Raw genomic sequence first — 26,873 nt, 5'->3', positions numbered from 1 at the left:
GTCACAGAGAAGTACTTGTTGAAATCTATTGCAGGGAATATGATAGTTTAAGTAAAGTAAGGACAAATATGAGGTGGCCTCAGTGTCCTGCTGTTGGGACATTTTACCACAGAGAGTCGGACTTTGACTTGATTCCAATGTGGCGCTTTTGTGATGACTGCAGTTGAAAGTCCCACGTGACACGTGTAGTTTAAATAGGGAAAATGAACAGATGACACTGACTGCTGCAGCTGCAAAAGAAGCAGAGCATCACACTCTGCCCCAGTGATAAAGGTGTGGATGGCATTTGACTGCCACCATGTGGAGAAGTGTTTTCACCTCTTCTCAGACTGACTTCTGGCTTCTCAGTCTGTCATCACTGAATTAGATTCTTGCAATATCTCTTTTTTGTTACTGTTACAGAAAGGAACTATTTTTCTATGTGAAAAGTTTATTTTTTAATCATCTAGCAAAAGAAAGCAACAGTCTTTCCATTGATGGTCGTGCTGTAGTCACAGAGAAACAAGCTGATCAGCTCCCCTCAGCCTGCCCACTCTCATGAATCCAGCATCTCAGTGGGGAAAAAACTAAACAAAACAAAAACTGAAAACAACTGAAGTGACTCACTATTGCCACCTATGCACAAACGTGTCATCACAAATTTTACATACTGCTACTTTAAGGATTAGCGAACATCTCATTGCATTAGTTTATGCTCCAAATAAATCCCCCATATGCTCGTTTTTACATATCCTGTAACCAACCGAAGGAGACTCGCTGAAGCGTGGCAGGAATTTATTTTTTTGTACGCGTATTTGCATTTCAACGGAACACTTGTGCGTGAAAGCCAAAGAGGGCGTTCAGCACAGAAGGTTCCTATGAGTCACCGAAAGCAATATATCACCCACTGAGCCTCCATCACTCAACACACTGCTATAGGAGCAACAGCATCTCTGTATTTATCCCCCCAGAAATGGGCTTTTTTTTGTTGTTTGTTTGTTTGTTGTTTTTGGAGGGGGGGTTTGACACAAAATGTGTGAAATATTTAAACTTGTGTGATTAAGAACACCCTGGCTGAGGGAACACATTTATAACATCATAAAACAAGGGTAATTGATCACACACACATACACTAAACCTCTTTTATCACAGCCACTAATAGTGTTATGCAAAGCTCATTGATTTGTAATTAATGATGCCGAGTGCACATCAGATCTGGCCTCCTAATGGCTTGTGCATAAATGGGATCAGAAAGTGCCCTGAAGTGTTGCTCCGTGCAAAAAGCAACAGCTCAGCAGGAGTTTTCGTGCATTCGGATAAAGGATGACTGCCATTAGTTTTAAAAGCTCTGGAGAAGAAACAGCCAAGCAGCCACATTTTAACCTGATCCGAAACATCCCCGTCTTGTGATGGCAAACCTCTCCTCAACCTCAGAACAGTCAATCATCTGTTTATTCTGAAGCTTTGAAGCATGACAACTTCAAATGTGTAAAAAAGGTAATATATGTACTAATTAGGAAGTTTTCATAATTTAACTGATCTTCCCACTCTCAAATTCAACCATAAATGTGGAAATCAAGCTCCTTGGTTACTCGGTGACCTTGTGGCTCCACGTAGAGCTCCAGGCTCAGCAACATGTGGGGCATCCAGAGGAAAACCCCCCTGTGTAAATCCTCATTTCATCTGCTTCTCTCTTAGGAAATTCATCGCCAGTGAAACTAAATTTAGATCACGAATTAGACAACTTTGAGGCAAAACTAAAATGCTTTTTGAAGAAGGCTCATGCGATCATGAATGATTAGATTATTCCAGTTCTGTTTTGTAGTTTGTATTGTGTTGTTCTGTATTTTGCACTGCTTGTTCTTTGCACTGTCACCTGTGATTTTCTTGTAGAGGCTTTTATATCCTGAGGCCCAACTAGAGATGCTGATTGTAAATTAGCTTACATGAGAGCGTGGCATTGATTTTTTTCCACAATCGGTTCAGGTCCTCGCCTCACAGGGGGAATATCGCAGGCTCAAGTCAGTTTGGGGGCCTTTCTGAGTGGAGTCTGGCACGTGTGTGTGCGCGCGCACGTGTCTACATGGTTGTATATGATAATAAAAAGTGGGTCAGAAGGTGGGGGGACCTTTTTGTAGTCAAATGAATGATGAAACTCTTTATCTGCCACCTGCCAAAATTTATTTCGAATATTTTCTATATTTATTCTACGTAAAGAAGAAACTATATACAAGGGTTTTTTAACTTTTTTTTCCCATTTTGTTAAATTAAATTGAAACACTACAATAATATCGTGTGTTTAAACATTTTTTTTTCTCAAAGCTCCTGAGAAAAGACGACCTGAAAATCAGAAAAGGAGCAAGAGGAGACGCTGCGTGTCGCCGGCCGCGCGCTCCTCGCACATTACGCACGACGTTAGGAGTTCCCTCCGCTCGCGACGTGAAAACGCCCCTCCGCCGTCCTCCCAGCCCTCGCGACTGTCAGCCATCCGCGCCGCCGGCTTGTGTCTATCTGCCATCCCAGCCTGCAGCCTCCATCTCCCGTGGTACAGAGAGAGAGAGAGAGAGAGAGAGAGAGAGAGAGAGAGAGGGAGGGGGAAAGAGAGGGAGGGAGCGAGAGAGCGAGAGAGAGGGAGAAAAGGCGCTCCGGGGCGGTGGCGGCGTCCGTCTTCCAGTTACCGGCGACCTCAATGATCACAGTCTGGACTGGAGCCTGACAGCCGGACCTGACGGAACAGGTACGCTGTTTATTTGTCCGCTGACAGCGGAACAGGTGCATGCTGCGTTCCCCGGTTATCGCCAAAAGTGACATTGTGCGCGGAGGCTGAGCATCCCTCTCACGCCGGTGACGAGCCTTCGCCTCATACGTGTCGTGCACGCTCCGCACAGCCGCCGCTTTGTGCCTCCGGCATGATGGGCGGATGGAGAGAGGGTGTTGCCACACAGCCACCCAGCACGGCCGATGTGGTTGGCAGGCTGGCTTTAACGAGCTGCGCGGAACGAGGACGCCCTTTATTCCGTGCACATCAAGGCCCGGCGAAAGGCGGGCAGGTGCACCTTTATCATCCTGCTGGATCACATCGCGCACGATCGGCTCCGGCGCCGAGCGCATCCAGACCACGCACAAATGGCTCGGACCTGTTCTGGGACGTGCAGAGTGTGCAGGAGAATAGAGATTTGTGTGTATGTGTGTGCGCGTGTGTGTGTGTGCTGCTAAACGCTAACAGCTGATGCTGAGGATAATGAGCTAATTGGAGACGGAGTGTATTGTCGCGGGTGTGGCACAGGGGGCAGGCGTGGGCGCACCACAGCTCTCCTCAGTGTGTCAAGTGCTTTGTGAAAAAGTGAGCTGCTGAACGAGAAAGGTCCTAAAACTAAAAGCCGAGGTTGTATTTGATACTATATTTGATTTGTTGCCCTAGGTTGAGCTTTAAACTGGCAGAATGTGCGCCAAAATCATCATAGATGCATGCAACAGGTGTATACGGAATGGTTTGGAAATCATACACAGACATTGAAGTTTTGCCAGTTTGCTAAGCATCCATTGATACATCTACCATGAGGTAAAGTTATAGGGCTCACAGAAGAAAGGATACCAGTCACAGTTCAAAACTACAAACTCACATTCACCCAATAACTAATAGAGAGTGACCTTTTAGTGCCAAATGTATGTTTTTGGACCATGAGACGACCACCAGACTGCCAGTGCATGCATAAGGACGAACACAAAATCCCCAAACATAAAGTTCCCCTCTGCAACCTGGACTGTGATAAAGGAAAATTCTTGTTATATGCAAAAGAATGCCCACTACACCACTCTGCAGCACGACTGAAATCTCCACACCGTGCCTCCATCAACTGTGTTGTTTTCTTGCACCTCAGTGTTGTGGGGCAGCGGACCCGATCTCAGCTGACGATGAGGGAGGGCAGTTCACAACCTGGACATCATAATGCGAACTCCTAAAGACACACTATCACACACACTCAAAATAACAGAGTCACTAATTAACCTGCCACACAGGTTTTTGGCCTATGAGAGGAAACTCTCCAAAAGTCACCCTGCACTCACCTACGGGTCAGTTAGAATGATGAATGAACCTAATATGCATATCTTTGGATTGTAGAAGGAAGGTGGAGACCCCCAGTCAGCCTGTAGGTCAGAGGTGGGCACTCCTGGTCCTGTGGAGCCACGGTCCTTCATCATATGTTCCTGCTTTCAAACATCTGATTGTAACGACTGGCTTGTTTTCTGCAGACTTTAATGATGACCTTTTCATTAAATTGAATTGTGTTGCTGCAGGGACATGCTGGACTGCAGACATGTGGTGTACCCGTCTGCTGGAGGTGATACAGCAATCTGCAAGAACACAAAACCATAAAGCTTGTGTCTTTGTGGAGCTAAAAGTAACAGTAAAAGTTTGGCAAGGGACAAAATAACAGAGTTTACTTCAAAACAATACAACACTGAGTTGAGATCTACAGATTTGCCATATTCAGCAAGTTTTATTTCAACACCTCCAGACAACGTCAGGCTGTAAAAGTTATCATTAACTGTAAAACACCCTTCTGTTCATCCTCTTCCTCCTCGAAGGACTGTCAGCCTTTGTGCATTCGGCCACACCACGGGCAACAGCATCTCCCAGACTCTGAACGTGAAGTTGAAGAGTCAGGGAGGGGGCAAATTAAATCTAAAATCCATCCGTCTGTCCATTCATGCGTCTTTCTCTCCACGCATCCTGCAATCTCATTTTGCTTTCACCTGCTCCACTTTTAGCCTCCCCGGAGTTCAACACAATGGGTTCAAGTCCAGAACGCGTGGCGCTCCTCTGTCACATCTCTTTGCTCGGTCAGATTAAGGGGCAAAGCCTCTTTGTGTGGATGCATGTTCTGTTAAAGACCTGCAGAAAAAATTATTGAATTCCTATTTTCCAGGTTTTTCGTCACAGCTGTTGGAGGAGATTCTCTGCAGGTGATACAGAAATTACATGCTACATTTCCCGCAGCACAGTTTTCTTATATCTGTGACAAGCAGAACGTTGCAGAAATTCAAGCAAAGTCTTCCGTTAAATACCGCGGGGAACGGCGAGTCCATACGGCCGACATGAAGCTCACAGGCGGCGACTCCATGCTTTCTAGTTGTGTAACCTCTGTGTAATCTGCCACCAGTCAATGCAAAACACCCTGAGAGGAAGTGCGCGTGTGGGAGATCAGCAGAATGCATCTCTGTATGTGCGATTTTGTGCACATGAGCGCGGAGCGCTCATGCTTGTTTGAGGTAGCGCTCTTTGATACTACTCTCCCCTGAGTGCTGTTTTAAGTCGTCCCATGATCGATTCGTAATAGCTCATTGAAAAGGGGCCAGTGGTCGGTTCACAGCCAACTCCGAATCCTCCACAGGAGAAACTCGCACGGCTCAGAAGTGAGAGGAGCTTTCAAAGGCATATTAAAGATAACAGCACGTAATAAACTGTCACTTTTGCATTATCATCACAAATGGCGCGCCGCAGAACACAATGCTAAACTCAGCCAGACGTCACATTTTGTAGCGATCCTTCCTCTAATATCCTATTAAAGTTATGACTGATAACACAGTGTGGCGCAGGTATTTTTCTATTATACAGTGGACCACTAATTAAATTTAATCACAAGATGAGACGTTCAATTTTCAGCCTGCATTAATGCATCTTCTGAAGGTTATCGGTGTGAATGCTGATAACCAACAGATACTGTTCAGGAGGCTTCGGCAGTAATGAGCTTCCTTTATTTAGCAAATAAAAAGGTATCATGAAGTAGACACAAAGCGGTACAGTGTAATAGAGCGTTTACAGTGACAGAACCAAGTGTATGTTAAAAACTCTAAATGACACTGGCATGCTGACATTATTTGCAACTTTTTTTTGAGTTGAACCAGTTGACTCTCAAAAACTTTGAACCGTCTCTAAATTCCAGTCATGGAAGCTCACAGAAGAATCAAGATTTATAAATAACATCTCCATTTATGCAGGACCTTCAGAAGCATTTAAAAGTGTTTATACAAAGTCAGTTGCCAATCGACCCCATGAAATGACAACACGACAATATATAGATAAAGTTTATAACAGCAGTGATATAAAAGTGATTAGAGATTCTGCCAACCGTATTTCAGAAGATGGACGATTCTCCTGACAGATAAAGTTTAAGCCTCTTTCATCTTCACTCTTGACTTTGGAGCAACCAAAAGCAAACTTGAGGATCTAAGACTGCTCAGCATTTCCGCCATGTAAGGTGGATCTGAAACGGTCAAGTTTATAAAGATCTAAAGAATCCCGAAATAATCCTAAATTGCAAAACGAATTTAAAAGCATGGTGACGTGATGTGACACTGTGTCACTGACGAGGAACCCTGTGAAACAATGACAAATAACAGAAGCTGTTGTTTTAAAGAGTCTGTATCTCCTTCTAGAGGACACCATACAGCGTTAAGTAATGTCAAAGGTCGAATGTTTCTCTATCTCATCGGTGTCGATGTGTTTGAGAGGCTCGTTGTCTCTTTACGATGTGTTCTGCTGCCCTCGCCACCTGATGCAGCACCGTCCTATACCCACAGTGCAGCAGTCAATCAGGAGTCTCTTCACAGCTGACCTGAGATAATAACAAAATTAAAAAAAAAAAGGTAGAAGCCAAAATAGTTCAGAATGTACTGACAGTGATTATTACTTTGGGGCTTATGCAATCAGTTGCTAATCATAACCATTGAAGACACTGTTATTTGGAGTTGCCAACAGATGAGACGTCTGATTGGCATTAATTTCCACATCTTGAACCCAGGCTCCATTGTTTCAGTTTATGGTGTAATAAAAGCAGTGAAAATGATTTCCCTCATGAAAAACAATCAAGCTCAGCACTATTCTTTGACACCGGCAGTATATTTCATACCACACTGTGCACACCTCAGTTCAGTATGACCACATTTGCAGAACGTCATTTTCTTCCCAGAGAGTTTGCAGGGCGATAACCTGAAGCGGCATCCGGCAGATGATCCAGCAGAAATGCACACACACACACACACCGTCTCGCAGATTTACATTTCACCTGACTGACCTTTGCCTTAACGGGTAGCGCCGTCATCTTCCTGAAAACTTGGCCATTCCTTCCCACCTACCGCTGCTTCCTCCATCGTGTCACTTCGCTGCACCTTCATCTGCATGAGCCGTCACACTCGTCATGACGGTGGCGTGTGAAGCCTCACCTCCTCCTGACTCATGTGCATGTGTCAGCTCGCACAATAAGACCTACATCCCGTTCTCCACGTCCGTTTTTCGCCCCGTTTTGTTATTTTTCCTTTGTCTTATTTTGATGTGCTTGACAGATAGTGTTAGCCCCGGGTTTCCATGGTGACGGCATATTAAACAGGCGTGCCTGGTGCCTGTGTTAACTATTGTTAGTGATGACAGTCTGCGCTTTGGTCAAATAGGAAAAAGATGAAAGCCTCCATTGCAGGAAGCTCAGCATGGCGCCTGTCATTGGCCAGTCCTTTAATGAGGACTGTAGCAATGTGTTAATTCCTCTATTTAGTCTGAAGGTCTATGAAAAACACAGAGGATGCAACCTTAATGCTGCGAGCATGGAGGAAAGGCTTTTATAATGTCAGAATAGTAAAAAAAAACAACAAAAAGAACAGTTTACTTTAAGTGACCAATTTGAAAGCATAGAAAGTTATCAGAGGGTTGTCGTCTTGCACTTCATTCATTATAAATTGCTAGACTATACTATCATAATTATCAATAATTCACTTACTCGGTCCACAAAAACTCATATTGATGACCAAAGTCTTTAAATATTCATAAGACAGAAACAGAAACATTACCTATAGGATCTGTGCACTGTTGCCTTGGAAGATGTGTTAATTTCATAGTGTTGTGTTTGTGTGAGGAAGGTGCTGCTTTGACGCAATGGTCTGTTTGTATGGAGTGAAAAAAGCAGTTTTGTGCCACTGGGATGATCCTATTTATTCACCTACTACACGAAGTTAGCATCACATTGATTTCCTGAGTAAAATATCTCCAGTTGTTTTTGGATTGTTTCAGAATATCTCAATCTCACATGACACATGAGCATTTTCACTTAAAATCATCCATCTTATCATTTACAAAAAAAAAAAAAAAAAAATAGAAGAAAGCACTAAAATGCAAATGTTAGGCAAAAAAATGCACTTCGTTGATGGGATACTCCTCAGGCAACCACCAGTAAACAGTGAACTAATGATTTATGGTTATCAGTCTCAGCTGAGAATAAATTGTGGTTTGAAAGAGCATCGTGTTATCAAGAGAATTGTCGTAGTGAAAGGAGACATTTAGCCATGGAAGAAATGAATTACAAACACTCCATTTACTGTCCTTAAGCAGTATTCCCCGTTACTTTTCAATCTTCTTTTTTTCAATCATCCTTTTAATTTTAAACCTGGAAGTCATCTACTTCACTTCACTTCTTGACAAATTACAAGCTGTTCATGTATAACATCTTAAATCTTGTTTTAGGACATTTGGAAGTTGAAACAGATGAGGCCAAGTTTACTGAGACTCTGTTGATCCAGCTGTAAATACAGATGATATTTCAGGACTCATAATTCTTTATATTCTCAGTTTGAAGATTGACTTCACACACCACAGTATAGGAGGGCGGTTGTCTGCACTACTGTTTCTCATCTTAAATGTAACCTGCTGCTGCGTGCTTGTCTGTTTGAATTGTGTTTGTCAGTAAGTTTGGCAGTCTGTCAACATGTCTAACAATCTGTATCCTCCGCACAAGCATCTGTTCAATTCTTTTTTTAAAAAATTGAAATTAGTGTTTTTGATAGAGGAACGTAATTAGTTCAGTAGTTTCTAGGAAGAAGTAATGTTCCCCGCCTTATGACACATCCAAGTAAGCGAGACTTTTAGTGGAGAATGAAAGACAATGGCTCTTGTGATCTGATTTATGTTGAAGATATTCATCTCATAAATCAAAGGATTCGTTCTGACAGCTCATTTTGGGAGATTTCATTGCTTGATTTGTTTTAATCTACGAGGATTAACTTTACAGTGACCCTCTGCTCTAATAATCTTGACGTGCGCGTCCAAGTGACAATGGAGCAGGCGTAGATAAGTTTGCAATCATCGGATCTGTCTTTTCGCATCAGCTTAAAAAAAATGAGGGAGTCAGTAGCCGGGATGCTGGAGTGCAGAAGCCGGAGTGAATCCTTCTGTTGGAGTGCAGACTCTCCTCCCGAGAGAGTCCTTCTTCCACCGTGTGGGCGCAGGTAGCACATCTCCCTCCCCCGGGCTCGGTTTCTCGCCTTCTCCTCAGAAAGGATGAACTTGCAGCCTCATTGCTTCGGAAGTCGTATCATTTGTCTCGGTTGCAGTGTGACGTGATTTGCGGCAGACTTAACGGTGCTGCTGCGCAACGTGCTTCCAGGAGTGCTGAGTGCCAAAGGTTCAGAGTGTGTGTGTGTGTGTGTGTATGTGTGTGTGTGTGTGTGTGTGTGTGTGTGTGTGTGTGTGTATGCGGCTCCTCCAGAACAAGGACATCTCGCCACTCCCACTCTTCCCCAACCCCCCCTCACCGCCCTGTACCTGGCTTCCCGGAGCCGGCTGCTGCCCCGTAAGGATTGATGGACTGACTATGCCATTAGAGGGGAGTCGCTGATTGTAAAGCTGCGATGTGGAGGGAGCTGCGCGATGAAATGGGAAGGCTTATTGAAAAATGCACTGTGATTGGCTCCGGCAGAGGGTGGCCACCGTGCCAGTGCAGACATAGTGATTTAGTGCATGTATACAGTGTAATGTGCTGTTTTCTCTACTGTATGTTCTCTATGCAGATACTGAAGGCTGACCACAGTGACCACTTCATTTGATCTAAAAATTAAGTCACAACATTTTGTACTCAATCAATATTTACTACTGAAAAAAAAAAGACCAAAAAAATTGCCATGCTGGAAATATTGTGTTTTCCCTTTGTGGCTCATCAGTTTGCCTGCACTAATGACATCTAATGATAAGCCCACTAACTGTATTCTGAGCTCGTCAACGGCGCCACAGGGAGGGATTTACCTCCAAAACGCACCAAAAAAATCCATTAGGGCAGCCAAACCATCCGGTTTAATTCCCTCCGGTTACTTTTGCACTTGGCACCGAATGAAGAGACCCACGCTCATCATATTTGTAGCCGATCAGAGCAACTCTTCCTAAAACATCCCCAGAACCAACAGATGGCATCGTTGGAGTAGACTTTCTTTGTCTCTGACTCAAAGCAATATCCACTGAAACCTGCCTATTTGTGAAGAGCCAAATTATGGCCGTACTTTTGGAGGACATGCTTTATTCATTTTTGGTAAATGATATGAAAACAAATGAAGTTCTGGTTAAGGAGAGGCGCTGCCTGGAGAGGGTCACTGCCGGCCGCTAATAAATGTGACAAACTGAATTCAATCAGTGTCTTCATTAAAGGGCCAGTTAACCCTGTCTCCTGCTTTTATTGCTCAGCCTTTGTGATATCTAACCAAGCACATGGTGGAACATTTACTCCAGCGTGGTCTTAAATGGTCTTAAGCACCACCAATGAATTATTTTCACTTCCAGTGAAAAGAAATACTGAGAGACTAACCTGTGAAAGGATTTTTTTTCCCCCCTCTTAAAGTTTCATTAACAGGTTTTTCAAGCATCTGTGGTTATTTTTGTTTTGATTATCACAATAAAGACAGTTTGAACACAGGGGGACGCTGCAGGAGTCAGTGGTTTGGGCGAAAACACACATTGTCTTTTGCAAATAGACTGGCCAAGTGGAAAGAAGTAATAATGAAATGCGGTATGGGGGCTAAAGCCCTTGGGGGACGTTGCAGGACGTGCTTGAGAGGACGATGCATTCCTTCCAAGAAGAGCCGCACCGTATTTGTTAAGAAGGAATGAGACAAATGTGGCTTTTTATTTGTACAAGCAGTCACGTCTGATCTACAGAGTTAAACGTGGCACTTTGATGTAAAAGCTGGAAAATGGAGCAATCAGCAGCATCCAGTGAGGAGGCTGCTCTGAAGTACCCATGAAAACGTCAAAACTGACAGAAAATATTGTTTCTAAATCGGTATTGCTTTTTTTATTTTATTTTATTTTTTTTTACTCATTTAAGAAACAGTGCAGGTTTCTAGCAAGAACTCCCTGAAACCCTGGGTTGTTTGTAACTGAGTGCCCATTTAATACAGAACGGCATTGTTCAAAATGAATTGCAACAATTTCCATGATTTTCTCTGTTCTAATGGATTTTTTTGAACAAACTCTCTAGAACACCTCTGCTGCAGAGCTTTGAAAGAGGTTCTAATGATCCCGTGCCTGCTGCTTTGGCCCGTGTTTTGCTCTCAGGCCCACCAGAGCTTGTTTTTTTTTTTTTTTCTCAGTGTACTCTGGCAGCACTTGACGCTGTTCGCACATGTGCAATTTCCTGACAGCTCGCCGTGTTTGAAGAGTGAGAGGAATCCGCAAGCTGTCATCCCCGTGCTTCCCCTTATGCTGCCGTGACATATTTTCCAGAAACTGTATTTGACAAATTTCTTCTGCCCATCTGACGATGAAAGATGGACCTGTGGGCAACTGACGCCTGCCCGAAGACGCATCCATTTTTGGGGGCCTCTGAATTGACAGACTCTTTGTTTGAGAAATGGCACGAAGATAAATGGGCTCAGGCAGGCAGCGGCGGACGCTTCGTCGTAGACGTCATTTTGCCCCAAATGATCAGCCTTCATGTGTTTTATTATCTGGCAATTTATCTGAGCTGCCCTGCTGCAGATGATGAGTGTCGCCTGCTTTTTGCCTCTCTTCCTTGACGTTCTTTTCAGTTCACCGAGTGCAGCTCGCGAGTCCTGCGCTTGATCCAAATATACCTCTGGACGTGCGCGGCGCTCAGTCATGGTTCCCGTGTATCTGCTGTGAAAATCTGGAGCACATAGGAGGTCATCTCCAGAGATACGGCGGCACCACGAGCCCCATGGAGTCCTGAGCATGTCTGTGCACAAATGTATCTAGCTTATCTGAGTCTCGTCATAAATGATTTTCAATAACTGTGACTGATCAGCTAAACACAGCTTATCTTATTGATGTGCGCAGTGTTTTGCGGTTCCCCCAAAACTGGCGACGCTTCTCACGGAGACAAAGCGTATTTATTTAGTTCAAAGATAAGATCTGCTCAGCTTGACAGTCGGAGATACCGAACACGATCAGACGCTACATTTATCACTTTTACTTTGCACTCAAACCCAGAGCCAGCGTTTAAAACAAAGTCCAAAGTGATAAAAACAATCGAGAGCAAAAACAAAGAAAAAAAAAATCCAAGCAGACTAAAGTCTTGGAACATCTCAGCTCTGGTGTTATTGGAGAATCTTATTCCTGGAGTTTCCATTCTGAATGAATCACATGAGATGTACAGGTAATTGCAATTTAATTGTGATTTAAAATTAGACGTTGGTGCATGCATTGACCTTATTAACTTAGAAGTAACATGTAAACAGTCTTATTTTAGCTACATGATAGAGACTGTTGAAGCTATTATTGCAGTCGTAATTACAATGTTTTTGGGGACAATTAACGTAAATCCACCACTACTGTTGTATTTAAAACTTACATATAGTGACTGTAGTGATTGAAACAGTAATTCCAGTGTTTGTCAGAGTTTAACTTACAAGATACAGGCGAGATTTTCAGCAAAAGTAACAACGTCCTCTGACTAAACACTGAAGTTTAATTAATGTTTTTAAAGCAGAAGCTCTAATGGATATCTACATATTAAAAAAGTCCTAAACCATTACTCACAGTGACAAATTCAAAAAGAATTATTGATGGGCTCTACAATTTCTGTCTCTCCGGCACTGTGAAGTCTTATAGCAGTTTTTATCAATTATTTTCCACTTGACATATTTTCTTTGTTCATTTTTAACACATCCTTCAATTTGTTTGTTTTTTAGGGGTAAATCATACAGCTGCTTTTAGGTGAACAAACACAAATTATGAAAAGAAACAATGTAAACTTTCAAATGCCAAATGTACCATGATTCTGTTATGATTAAAGACAAAAAGGAAGGAAGGAAAACAAAAAGACTTGAAGCAGCTTCAGCTATTGATGTTTTTTTCTTAGATTTTTAAAGGCTGCATTGATCTGCAGTCAAATTATTTTGCATTCATTTGTAAATTAATTAATGCTACACCAGTGAAACATTTTGCACTCTTGCACATCATTTTTTTGTCCCCATTGGAAGCTTCAACCCCCCCAAAAAGAAAACAAAAAACAAAAAACAAAAGCTTAAAGAAAAGAAACGAAGCAGTTGTGTTCACTGAAGGAGGAACGTAGCATTTGTTTACTCCTGAAGAATCCTGTCTGCGACGTGCTCGTCGACGTTAACAGTGTTTTGGGAATGACATGCTGGTGTTACTCCCTGCCTTTAAGGCTCCAATCATGTGAGTGTTCAGCAAGCAAATAACCTTTTATCAGTCACCAGTTTCTGATTTTGAGATTTCTCAAATTGGATTTTATGTACACAAATGTGTGATTTTATTTGAAGGTGAGAGGAGCACGCCTCATCGCCAAAAAAAAAAAAAAAAAAAAAAAAAATCATAGTAATAATCAAATAAACAGTTATTGGATCCTTGTTTGTTGTCAGTATCTCTCTGTTTTCAGTTCCAAGCATTGATTCAACAGGCTGGGTAAACAGCGCCGAGCTCGGTGTTTCTCTGCCGGCGTCACGCTGACTGCAGCCTCTTGATGTCTGACACCGTCACTGGTCGTTTGGGGCAACTTCTTCTGAGCTGTAGGTGCAATCGGCTTTCAAGCCTGAAATTTACAACACACCCACTTAATGTCACTTACAATGCCTTGCTCACACGCTATGAAAGAAAAAAAAATGGAAAAGAGTGGAAGCGGCAAGAAAGCTGTCTGGGATTATTTCTGTCATCTTTGGCTCAAACACAGTGCAGCGGTACCTGAGCAATAACATGCACTGCTTTGTTAGATAACAATGTAAGCACTCCCTCTGATCCTATCCCACAGTTTTAATTTTGACCCAAAACTTCTAAGATATAAATAACAAAGGTATTTCTGTCATATCTCAGTAATAAAAAAAGCCAACTCATGCAATGCAACTATTTTTGGAGGATTCGGGAAGCATCAAATGTCTTCAGAGCTTCACTCTTATACCGCGCTGTCACAAACTTCAGAGAGACTTTCCCCGACGCTCACTCTTTGAAGTCGCAGAACCAAACAGGCCCAGATGATTTTGCAGAGAAAGACCTTTATTGCGAGTCTGTTTGAAGACGCTGACTGTTTTTTTGGAAATCTGGAGTCTCGTCAGCCGCCGCGGCTCACGCAGCCGTCAGCTCCCATCATCTCTCCCGCACAGGTGATTAGGTTGTGCAGGAACCAGAACTGATTTGGACCCAAAAATGATTGAATCATAAAGTGACCCAAATGGAAGAATTGATTGGCCTCGCGGTGGCGTCGCATGTGAAATGAGCGGCCTAAAGTCTCCTGACACGGATCCATTAGGATTCTTCTGGAGCTTTCGGTTGTGATTCCCAGATGCTCCGACAGCCGCATTACGGTGAACAGATCTTACTGGCGCACACCAGCGAGCATATGAGTGAGATAATCTAAAGTTAAGATGAAAAGAATGGACATGAAATATAGATCATGTGCACAATAATTCCCTGTACCTTACTCACCTCATTCATATGAAAATAGAGGAGTGCTTGAATTTCTCTTGATGTTACTGTGGATGAAACAGACTTTTTTTTCACTTTTCTTTTTTTTTTTTGCTTTTTTAATCAAGATGCTGTGTTGCGTGTCTTATCACTTTATTGACACATGTGTCCTCATATTCTTTAACGTAATGTTGGTGCAGGTGCTAAAATGTACTTTGAAAGTCATCCATTGAATTATTTTCAAAAAGTGATGATAGAATAGTGAGAGTTTCCAAAAGCAAATATGATTCTATCAAATCATTTTAGTCTTAAAGCTGCTGTAGGCAGGATTTTGCTAGTCAATGCTAATTTTTCTGTGTTTTCTTTGGATTAAATGTTAGAGTATCCATTGTTAATCCTTTAGGAGTGTAGCATAATTGCACTACCGCGAGGGCGCAGCGTTTCCATCTGTCTCTGTTCTGAGCTGAAAAGGAATCTCGACCGCTCCCGGTATCTTTGAGCAATCAGAAGAGCCCCTGAGGCTCCAACCGTGATTGGTCGAGGGGCGTTCTTCGCACGTACTTGTGGGAGGGGCTTAGCTTACGTAAGGGCGTGATGTCAGAGAAAACAGGACAGGATTGGCTGAGCTGGGTTTCAAATCGCCATCTTAGATGGGTCAAATCGTCATCTTGCTTAGGTAACCCTAAGCAAGATGGCGGAGATGCCGAATCCTGCCTAGGGCACCTTTAATTTCAGACCTAAAACTGAAAAGTAGTACGAAATTAAGCACCTCAGCAGGTTGTGTGAGTTCAGTAGCTGTGATCTGTGATAGATCTGTGTACAATGCATATATGCATTAGTATTAGTATATGAACCATCATTCAGATCATGAATGTGTGCGATCTGTGGTGCGATCACTGGAACAGGACACCACAATTTAACACTGAAGTAACAGTAATGGCCATTATTGGTTGTTCTTCGTTAACTCAATGGATGTTCGGATATTTCAGTTGAAACCAGTTTGGAATAATTCATTATTTCAGTGATACAGCTATTCTAGGAGCGAGGATGAAATGTGTCCGTGCTCTCTGGTGTTCGCACACTGTAACTGGATTCCTGTGTTTGAGATATGCTAAACACTTCAAGACCGCAGTGTTGTGCCATTCATCTTCCAACATGTCCTCAGGTTAACTGTCTGCCTCCATTATCAAACAGATCTCCCTCCGCAAGCCTGAAATAGCACAAGAGCCGGCCTGAGAGGGTGCTACAAAAGCTTATCTCTGTATATAATGTACAGCAGTAAAGAGGAGACACTTTCTGATCCCAATTATATTCGTATTCATTAAACGCGTTAATTAAATAGCCCACGGGCCCTTCAAAGTTGAGGCGGGACAGTGCACAGAGTGTGTGACATCTGCAGCCGTCCAGAAGCCAGACTGCACGCCTCTTTGATGCGGCTTCATTATGCAGCTTCAGACTGACCTAGCATGAAAGCCGAGACGTGCGGCGTCTCGGCCTCGCAGACTGTCATTGCCAAAGTGTCCTCAGACAGCTGGCCGAGGAAAAACTATTAATTAGAACCTGTTGTTAAAGCAAAAATACAACTATATCTTTTTTCTTGTGTGTGTGATTTATACGCCGTTCTTCTCCAATCCCTCGGTCTAATTAACCTCCTGCTTTATTTGTTTTTCTTCCTTCTCATTGAGGCGTTAAGATATAAATTACAAATATCTTTCAGAAACTGTGTGATATGCTGTACATTTAGAGAGCTCGACATTCCCCTTTCTCATGTTTTTCTTTAAATTTAAAGGTTTCATTAAGAATGAAAAAAATTGGAATGAGGAAGCTTGTCTTTTCTTTATGATCATTTTACACCTTTGTCATTATTAAAGCAGTCGGAGCTCCAGTTTTTCTACTCTATAACTTGAACCTGAGGCATTTCTACAAGTTTCTTGAACAAAATCTGTGACATTATACTGTAAAGTGTGCCCTCCCTACTCACAGTATTTGAAGAAATTAACATTCTAGATTTAAGATAAGCCCTGTACTTAATTAGCCTTTACTGCTCTGCTTAGTTTAGGGTCATGGGGGGCAGCTGACTATATTCATTCATTCATTCATTCATTCATTCAGAATCTTGCTGTCAGTGCTTCCTACACGGCCCTGCAGCCCTCAATCAGAATTCACCACCACATATTTTTCCCCTGACAGGGAAATGAAATCACCCTAAAACTCTGCACTAATACTGGCCCATCACAACCTCATCTTTCTTAAAAATGGCTTAAGCTAAAAAATTCATACAGCCAGTAATCCTGCAGTAATTTCTCCACTTTATCGAAAAAGTTCTGCTGACACATTGAGCCGATATAAACCCGTGATCCCGTCCTCACCTTTCATAGTGGAGTTACATTTTTTCAGTCAGGGCTCCATCTGGGATAATTCATTCATCTGCGCTGCAACACCTGGACTGAATATCAGCCATTTTCCTGCATGTGACCCGGAGAGAGGGCGCCGCGTGAGAGTCCAATTCAAGTGCTGAAGTGGTCACCTTCAAATGACAGCCCTCGTCCGTCTCCGCTGAATATTCGCATTTCGACGCTCGCCACTCCAGCGCCTCCTCTCTCCCCGCGCTGGTCTCTCCTCGCAACCTCTGTCCTTCCTCCCATCTCATCCTCAGATTGTTGTCACATTCCCAGCTGCCTCGCCAACCCCCCCATCATGTCACTCTCTTATTCGGCATCTCGGTGCGTCTGCTGTCTTGCACGGCGCTGCAGGGCTCTCCGGCTGATGTAATTTATGCTATCTATTTAGCTCATGTGAGGCGAGAGTGTCCTGGAGCCAGTGCTCTTCATGCAGAGTGCTCCTGCAGAGGCTCTGAGCCAGCTCCGACTGAGCCGCGCTCGCTCTCCCTCTCTCTCTCCATCCTCCTGCACACAGAGCAGTGGCCGTGTATCTGGAACGACGCTTCCTTTGCTTCGTCTGCGTGGCGGCAGAGGATCGTCAAAGGCGCCACACGGCCGCCTAGACTCTGGAATTGGACGCGATGGCACCACAGGTTCAGCTTCCGCGGCCGTAATGTTGCAGCGAGGACTCCGTACGCTGCGTGCAGATTGGAGAGTCTCATGAGTCAAATCCATCAGGAGTCCATTGGCAGACTGGACTTCTAGCAGCAGTAAACACTTCACACTGATTTGGAAATTGGAAAATATTTGATGTCGACTGAATATGTTTTTTTTGTGTGTGTGTGTGTGTGTGTGTGTGGTTGCAGGACTGCAATCCATTTCTATGACAACAGAGAAGGCTTTGGCGGGGGAGATGAAGACCGCGATGGAGGGTGACGCCAGGAGAACCAATCAGGTGGGAGCACTGTAGAACACACAGCAGCTGTAGATCATTTTACTCAGGTCTTTCAATCACTCAGGGCCCTTCCGGCTCCCTGTTTGATATGCAAGGCGGTGAGCCCGCCCTGTCTGTGCCAGTAACTTAACATCTTAGAGGAGCGGCTCACTCTACATCATGCATTTGATGATTGCCTCCTGTGATCAAAGACTCCGGAGTTAAATCACTTTGTAAGACAAATACATAAACGTCTGGAGACTCAGAATTCAAATATTTTAAATGAAAGACAAAGTAGAGCGATTTGGAAGCTCACACTCTCTGAGGAAGGATTTTTCTCTCTCCCAGGTTCCAGAGGACCACGGGGATATGGATGATAGCTCAGAAAAGACCCCCAGCAAAGCCTCCAAATCCCCACAGAAAAGCACCAAGCGGCCCAAAACCGTCCCCGTTAAAGTCACCCTCCTCGACGGATCAGACTATGAGACTGGAGTTGAGGTACGCTTCGCCGTTCTGCCTGATCTGCGCTGTCAGTCACGCTGGGGAGACAATATGGTGGATGACGCTGGATTCCTGGAAAAAAGTTTGACTTTGAATAAATTATTGAAGTTGGACACTAGTCAAACAAGGCGAAAGCAGTCAGATATTTAAAAAAAAGACAAATGAATAAACATGAAAGGTCAAGGATTGCTAGAGTTGGGTGCAATCACAGTTTCTGATGTAATAGGGGATTATTACTCCATTGTTTCAGTCCCCTCTTCAAAGGCTTTTTCATCTACCTGATTTAATAGGAATAATACATTTGTGCACAAGGAACCCTGAGGGTTTACTGAAGATATTTCAAAAGTCTCAAAGTTTTTTAAATGTTCAGTTTACTGCTCCTATTGTGTTTGGCATCCATTGATGCATAAAAAAAACTGAGGCAGACTGAATAATAGCAACACATATGAAGCGGTGTTTACGTTGATGTGATCATGTGGGACTGCTGGGTCAGTGTGGCGCATTTGTTGAACCCCGGAGTGCTGCAAACAAGTGGAACGAGCGTGTTTATATTCATATGAGCTCTGGCATGATGTGATCGAATTTCAATTAACGTCTGAACTCCACGCCGTTCAAGTCGCTCTAATAGGAACAAACAGGACATGACGGGCCTCAGAAGCATTGGTGAAGCAGTAGATGGGAGGAATTCCAGCTTCTGTCTTGATGCCTTTGTAGATTTGTGCTATTTGTAAGCTTATAGCTGTTAATAATATGCTCTGTGTTGCTTTGTTAGGAAGTTATGTCATAAACACACATCTCGTTTTCATATGTTGGCCCAGTGTGGAAGTAAAAATCTTAATTCTTTTTTAAATCACAATGTACATTAAACATTTAAGTCAATCAAACTTCTCTTTACAGATGAGGCAAAGAAAACCATGTATCTTCTACAGTGAGGGATGAAAAGATTCCTAGAAAATGATGTGATCTGGATTTGCTCTCCTTTAAAAGTAGCAGAAAGGAAACTCCGAGCCATCCACTGACTCATCTTGAGGTTCATCCATTCAACCATCTCTTCTTTTTTCACCGCTGTATCAAACTTGACTGACCCCGGCTGAGCGTGGACGGGTGAGGGCAGGATGCACCCTGAGCGGGTCGCCGGTCCATCACACAGCAAACACAGAGACAGACTCACTTACTTTCACACTGACAGGCAAATTTAGACTCATTTTACCTCAAATGCCAGTTTTTGGACTGTGGAGGGAAATCAGAGTAACCAGAAAAAAACCACCTACACACAGGGAGAGCAGGGAAACTGTACAGAAAGACCCGCAAGCCAGACTCAAACCGGAGATATGCTCTCTGTGAGACAAGACTGCTAAACACTGCACCATGTGGACCGTGTACTGTGGTAACTGACGGAAACATACAGACATTATGAGTAGATATTTGATCTGAAGTTGTTTTTACAGTGTGTTCACTGAGTGACACACATTCACTCTTTATGTCTCTCATGGAATAAACACTCCTGACTTTTCATTTGTGCTACCTGACGGCCGATTGACTGTAAGTTACACAGTTTGCATTGACTTAAATTGACTTCTGCAATATTTATTAGGGATTTAACTAACAAGAGAGTTAACAATCAGCTTGCTTGACTCTTTTTCTTGCTCCGTTAGGCCCCAATATATAGATTCCACTTTGGTTGTTTCAGTTTTCTGTGAAGACAAAATGAATATGACAGCTAAATAAAATAAATAAATCTTTATAGCATAACACAGGGCTTCTTTTCCAAAGACCCATTCTGGCAGTTGTTGGAGCATTTGCAAGTCTGCAAATGTGCAGAAATGTAATTGGAAAAATGATTTAAAAAGGTTGTTTTTGCACTGTGGGTAAAATAATGTTTGGCTGCTTCTTCCAACTAAAATGCACACGTACTTAAAATTTGTATCGTGCTGTGCAGGGTAATTTATATATTCTTTTTGTTGTTGTTGTTGTTGCATCCGATGAAGATGGTGTACGTCTCCCCCTATTTAAACAGCAGTGCTTGACTCAGCATAGCACACCTCAGTGGAATCCAGTCTCCCCTGGTAATACATGCTACTGAGTCAGGAAGCGCAGTGACGGGCGGATGGAGGTGAGGCAGGCTCTGCATTGTGGGGGATGGAAGGCTCAGATGAGCAATCCCCGACCTCCATAAATCGTGACTCTGTAGCGGTTTTGTGTTTGTAAGCAGCGGCAAAAACCCCACCACTCATGGTTTATTTCAACCTCACAGTAGCCCACATCATGATGAAGAGCTGCAGGAAATTAATCCACTCTTTGACTGGAATGACTTCTGAGGGATGTCAGAGGGGGTGTTTCACACCAGTGGGAGATCCTCGGCAGGGCGTGCACGGCTGCCGCTGCTCGTATTAAGACAGCGGCGGAGCCCCATTGGCCGCTGCCGCAGATGGAGTGTGATGTGCTTGGAAATGAGCTTGTTGGCCCCTCAGCCTCATTCATGTCAACTATATTCCTTTTATGGCTTACTGCCTCCCACTTGACCTCACATATTTTACTCACAAGAGCCGGCGAGCGGAGGAATACGTCGGGAAGCCTGACTGAGGACGCTCTTTCATTTTTCCCAACCCCCAGCCGTCCCCCCGCTCTTAGTTACATGCATGCATACGCTCACATTTCTTCAGGTCATCTGGCCATTGACACTGGACGTAGTGGGCTTTGACAGGAAATCCATGCGGCTGACAGATGAGCGCTCCTACGTCGGACTGGGGAGAAAACAGAATGGGAGGAAGAAAAGATGAAGAGTGGGGCAGGAGGTGGGGAGGAAGATGGAGAGGAGGCAGAGCTCAGGAGCGCCTGTTTGTGTGATGCAGTATGAATGGGAGTGCATATATCAGCGTGTCGGCAATGGAAAGGGGGCAAGCGGAGCCGCAGTGATGAATTATATGAATGAATCATTATTTTAATTACAGTCATGATGTCCGCCGAGCAAGCAGGTCCCGGACAGAAGAGAAAAAAGGAAGCAGCCTGAGCCTCCTATTGATATTTGGCTTATGACCTTATAGATATTGACCAAGTGCAGTGTGTTCACTCTCCATTGTCTATCCCTTAACTGCACTATTCACCACCGAGCTCAGCCTCCCACTGATACTACCCACCTTCTCGCAGATGAACGGTCCTGCAATTTAAAAGGGAAAAAAAACCCCTCTTTAAATAAAACCGAGAGGAGATCATTGTCCACCCATTCAGATTAGTTCAACACTTCTTGCTGCAGATCCAACCCATGGAATTATCTTTTTTTATGGTTTGGTTCTGCTTAACCATATGAGACCATGAGTTTCCACTTCATTAGCAAGGCAGAGCTATTTGGGGGACTGCATTTTTTGAATTCACTGCGTTCTGATCTTTCAAAGCTCCAGATTGCAAACACATGCACTATTTTAACAGCATTCAGGCTGTGGAAATATTTTCATAGAGGCCCCACATGCATTTAACCCCCCTCCTTTTTGCAGCCTGAGGTTCCCAGCCCACTTTAGTAATAGAGCTGAAGCTGATATGAAACAAATCAGTTCTTTAATTTTCTCTAAAGCCTACGAGGACTATCGACAACGCATTAAAAGAGCTAAAATAAGCTGGTTCTGCTGCTTTATGGACGACAACCTGGAAGCGTTTCAGAAACTGACGCCACAAATAAGAGTTTAACCCTTCAGGACACTCATTCACAGCAAGAGAAAAATCAATATTTCTATTCTGGCATTGATGTTTAGCAATGGAATAAGACATTTTAGAATGCATCAGCTCGAAGACACGAGAACATGTTTGTGATTTATCAAACGCAGTTACTCGCACGATAAATGATTAAATAATTTCAAATCATTAATTAATTAAAAAAAATTCTCAACACTTCAGGGTTTCCTCTCTCCTGTTTTTGCTTTCTAATGCACGCAGGAAAGTGGTGGAGTCTGAAAAAGAGGCAGACCAGTTTATTATAGAGCTGTAAAGTTGCTAAACAAAGCAATCTCTTGCACAGCCTCGATTAATATTGTTTTTCTGACGTGCCAGTTTTACCAAGTGCTCTGGCACACACAGTGCTGGAAACTTCACTGTACTGACATGCCTAATGAGCCTTTCATTTAATTTATACTCTTTTATTTATTTATTTATTTTATTATTTCAGTATTTTCTTCATGATCATCAGGCCAATTTATAACTGAGCACTTTCACTCCAAGGATCTATAGAATGTATGGCGACTCACAGTATGAACATTTTGAACTCTATTCTGGAATTACATTATATAATTAAAAATGTGGTTAAGATAAGGACCCGGTTCTCTGTTGATGGAAAACACTGTGAATCGTCTTGTTGCTGAAATGTGCAGATAAAGTTGCCCTATATTCCTTTGACTTTAGAATGATATTTTTTGTAATTATTTTATTTATTTATTATTTATTTATTTTTTTATTACTAGATACTTTTTGAATTTCGGTGTGGATGAGACTGGTATCCCTGCAAGTTGTCAATATGTGGCTTTGGCAGCTTGTTAGCATGGTATTTACTTGCATTTCTGGAGGCATTGGATATGTGTGTGTGTGTGTGTGTGTGTGTGTGTGTGTGTGTGTGTGTTATTGCAGTACCGCCTGAGAGTCAAAATATGACTATTCATTCTTGGTTTTTGGCTTTCTTTCTTGCATGGGGTTATTTCTCCAGATAGCAGAGAAAGATTCTTAGTAGTTTTAATGAGTGCATGGGTTGTAGCGCTGCCTGCCTGCAGGGTTTCTCACAGAATGATGAATCTCTTCTTATCTCGACTTAAAATCTAAGAAAACTGAGGCATATTGTAATATTTTCTTCTTCTCCTTTTGTCATTTAGCCTATATTTAACCAGACACGTCCCATCTCTTTAACACGGCTGCTTTTCAAAGGAGAGTGAAATGTTCAGATCTGAAAAATACTTAGTGTTCTTACTTGCAATTCAAGAAAAAAAAATACGCTGAAAATGTCTTGACTTGGTGTTGCAGCAGTAGCTGAAATGGTGCAGGAAAAACAGTTTTCACAGGACAAATCACCAGCTGAAGTCCAGGATGCTGCACAGAGATCTAAAGTGGTTCCTCGGAGGAAATGTTAAATGTTTTATTTTGTGTTTTTCTAGTTGAAACTAAATGAAGGATTCATGTTGTTCAAGCCGAGCTCTGCCTCGTTTAAAAAAGGATGAGACTAGGACAGATCCTCCTCTCTGAGCCCACCTGTACGAGTCCATCTGTACCTCCACCTCGTCACCAGCCTTTCTGATTAGTGTGTTGAGCCTGTTGGGGTCGGCCACCCTCAGCCTGCTGCCCCAGCATGCAACAGCATGAAGGATCGATCGCGCTCGCCACCGCAGACTCACAGAACAACCTCAGCGTAGTACGGCAGATGTTGAAGGACTTCAGTCGACTCAAGAATAAAAGCTCCTGAGTCAGTTTTATCTGCAAGATGGTCTGCATCATTCCTTCGCATAACAGAGAGCTTCTCTGAAATGTTTTCCTACACAAGTGTTCCTCTTCCTCATCTCTGCACAGGTCAGAGTACATACAGCCTGAGCCTCTGAAGGCTCAACTGTGTCAAATATTTTGCTCAAGGCAACCGCAGAGCATATTTTTTGCCGGTGCTCAGACTCTGTCTGGCTGACAGGCAGATGCTCGCAAGTTCTTGCCTGCATTTCATCCAAAAACGGCTGCAGTTCTTCCTCACAGACCTCACAGGGTTCAGTTCACCAAGGGACTTGATCACTGTGATTATCTCACCTTTTGTATTCTGTGAAAGAGAGAATCAGTCTTTAAATCAGATGAATAGGTTTATGTCTGAGTGGAAAATTACCAACAACAAGAAAAACTGTAAAGGCAACTTTGGTATACTGATGCATTTAAGGCTGTCAACTACAATGTGGTGAGGTATTTTCACTGTTTACTCATCTCCTATATTTGGATACACACTCACAATTAAGTTAAAAAAAAAAGCAGAACTCTTCTCGTGCTAGTTAGAGACTAAAAGAGTTCAAATATCTGTTAAATATTTAAATATAGTCCACTACTGTTATTACACCAATGGCTTAAGGCACCGTTTGTGATTTTATTTGAAGAAATTAATTGTTCTAATGAAATTACTCATTTTATCCACCCCTTTTTTTCTCAAAAAAATTTTGTGAGCAAAATTCTCCCTAAATATACCCCAGGTGTCTGAAGAAAAAAAAAACAAAAAAAACACCCCTCTAAACCCCCCAATTACTGGGCCTGTTCTCCACTTTTAACGAAGTCGACAGGAAACCAGAGTCCCCTGAAAGTCTGAAAAAACACAGAAAATTACATCCACCAATGTTTGTCATGTAAAGAAGTCCCCATAATGCAAGTTCAGGAATTCTATTGTAATAGACGTACTTCAGTGGAAAGCTGAGGTTAAGGTTAGGGGTTAGGCAATCAGTGGTTGTGCTTAAAGCGAGAGCAAATGAATCCCCTGCTGTATTGCACCATAATACACCAGAGAAACAGAGGTTACTGAGTCAATAGTGAATTTCGTAATTCTGAAAGTGATACCTTTCCCAGTATAAGCCGAGCCATGGTGAGATTGTTGAGTATGCACTGGAGAAGGCTGTTCTAAAGATTTTTTTTTTTTTAAATCCAGGCTTAACACTAAATCCAGCTCTGTGATTCCTCCGTGTTGCCCCTCCCCCTCTTCATTAGTTGAAGTGTTTAAGTTCAATAAATTTCCTCTCTATATGATCAGTCCTTAACCAGTTCATCTACACACAGCCTCTCGTTGTCTTGCTCTGCTTGGACAAGGTGATCAGCTAAAAGGATTACACCAAATGACTGCGAACACCATCAGGCCAATGTGATTGGATCCAGCTGGAGTGACAACAAAATCTCATCAATAGCTCTAGAATCGGTCGCCATGCATGGCCCTCCATCCAAATGAGAAGTACGCAGCAATTTCATTATGTTGGGAAACCCTAGATGTGGTTCACTCCCCAAAAATCTGACTACCTCCTCTGACTGTTAATCAGCATTATTCTACTGCTGCTTCACCCATGACAGCCTGAGTGCAGGCTCTGCTGAAGAAACAGCATTGTTTTTTTTTTGTTTTTTTGTTTTTGGTGAATTATGGTGATTTATGCAGGTGATTTATGATATTATTTTAGCCGGTCTGGCCAACATACAGTAGCCTGGCCATGCTCACAAGGATACGTTGTGCATTGGTGTGTGTGGGTAATTTACTAGCAGCGTGAACATGCTGGTTCACCATTAACCAGTGTCTTTCCAGCAGGGAGAGACGGAGGGAGGAAAAGAGAGAGAGAGATCAATTTGCAGTGGTTAAATCACTACCGCTCCTTATTTTCTGTAAAGTTATGCTGACTGTGCTGCAAGATTTCCTTAAAGCCCGGCCTTGTAGTAACCAGATATGGAGGAAGTGAGAGGGCACGCTCACGCACATGCAGAAGGGACCTATTACTTCTGTTGTCATGGTAACAGCTGCTTGGTTGCCTTGTCGCTATAGGAGCCAGGTTTCCCTAGGAGATGAATCTGGTGTGTGTGTGTGTGTGTGTGTGTGTGTGTGTGTGTGTGTGTGTGTGTGTGTGCACATGCACGCATGAGTGTGTGGAAATAGCATTTTTGCCAAGTCTGTCTGTGCAACCCACAGAGGCCTTGAATTCAGCCCCGAAGGGCTGAAGAGAGAAAAAAAGGGTGTGGTCTGTTCAAACGCAGCTGATGCGAGACGCCGGTCCTCTCCTTATACAGGCATGAAGAGGACAGCTCCTCCTCCTCCTCCTCAGCAGGAGAGAGGACAGACAGGAAGCTTCCATCAAGCCATTGTTTACATCCTCATTATATATTTCACTTAAAATCCACATATAATATGAACCATGCTAATCAGGTTTTAAATAAGCTCATTATCTTTCAGAAGTCACCGGTATTCTTTTAAAAAAAGAAAGGGGGGGGGGGGGGGGGGGGGGGGCAATAGTAGGGCGTGTAATTCAGGTTTTGAGTCCCCATTGTTTTTATAAAATAGATCACTTAATAGGGAAACAAAGTCTCCAACATTCCTCACTGCATTAATACATTCCCGTATCTCTTCTTTGTTTTTTGCAGCTTGTGACATTTATGAAATCTCAACCTTTACCTCTTTGCACACCTGCTGTGTCTACCTACACACATATCTGCCTGTGTGTGTGTGTGTGTGTGTGTGTGTGTGTGTGTGTGTGTGTGTGTGTGTGTGTGTGTGTGACAGAAATTTGCCAAGGGCCAGACCCTGCTGGACATGGTGTGTGGCCATCTGAACCTGCTGGAAAGGGACTACTTTGGCCTGACTTTCCAGGACACAGACAACTCCAAGGTCAGGCACACAAAACGCACACTCACACTCAAACAT

General features: G+C 43.1%; 1 protein-coding gene across 1 annotated transcript in view; it reads left to right on the top strand.

Annotated features, from left to right (window-relative positions):
• The first annotated feature begins 2,541 nt into the window (after window positions 1–2,541).
• Window positions 2,542–26,873, top strand: part of LOC115408843 (band 4.1-like protein 1) — a 41,241-nt gene continuing 16,909 nt past the window's right edge. The window contains exons 1-4 of the mRNA XM_030119783.1: window positions 2,542–2,716; window positions 17,922–18,010; window positions 18,338–18,487; window positions 26,733–26,837. Coding sequence (XP_029975643.1) covers window positions 17,939–18,010; window positions 18,338–18,487; window positions 26,733–26,837 — 327 coding nt within the window. The 5' untranslated portion in view covers window positions 2,542–2,716; window positions 17,922–17,938. The remainder of the gene's footprint in view (window positions 2,717–17,921; window positions 18,011–18,337; window positions 18,488–26,732; window positions 26,838–26,873) is intronic.

The sequence above is a fragment of the Salarias fasciatus genome, chromosome 20, assembly GCF_902148845.1.
Source record: "Salarias fasciatus chromosome 20, fSalaFa1.1, whole genome shotgun sequence".
NCBI lineage: Eukaryota > Metazoa > Chordata > Actinopteri > Blenniiformes > Blenniidae > Salarias > Salarias fasciatus.
This window is presented reverse-complemented; position numbering and strand designations above follow the sequence as displayed.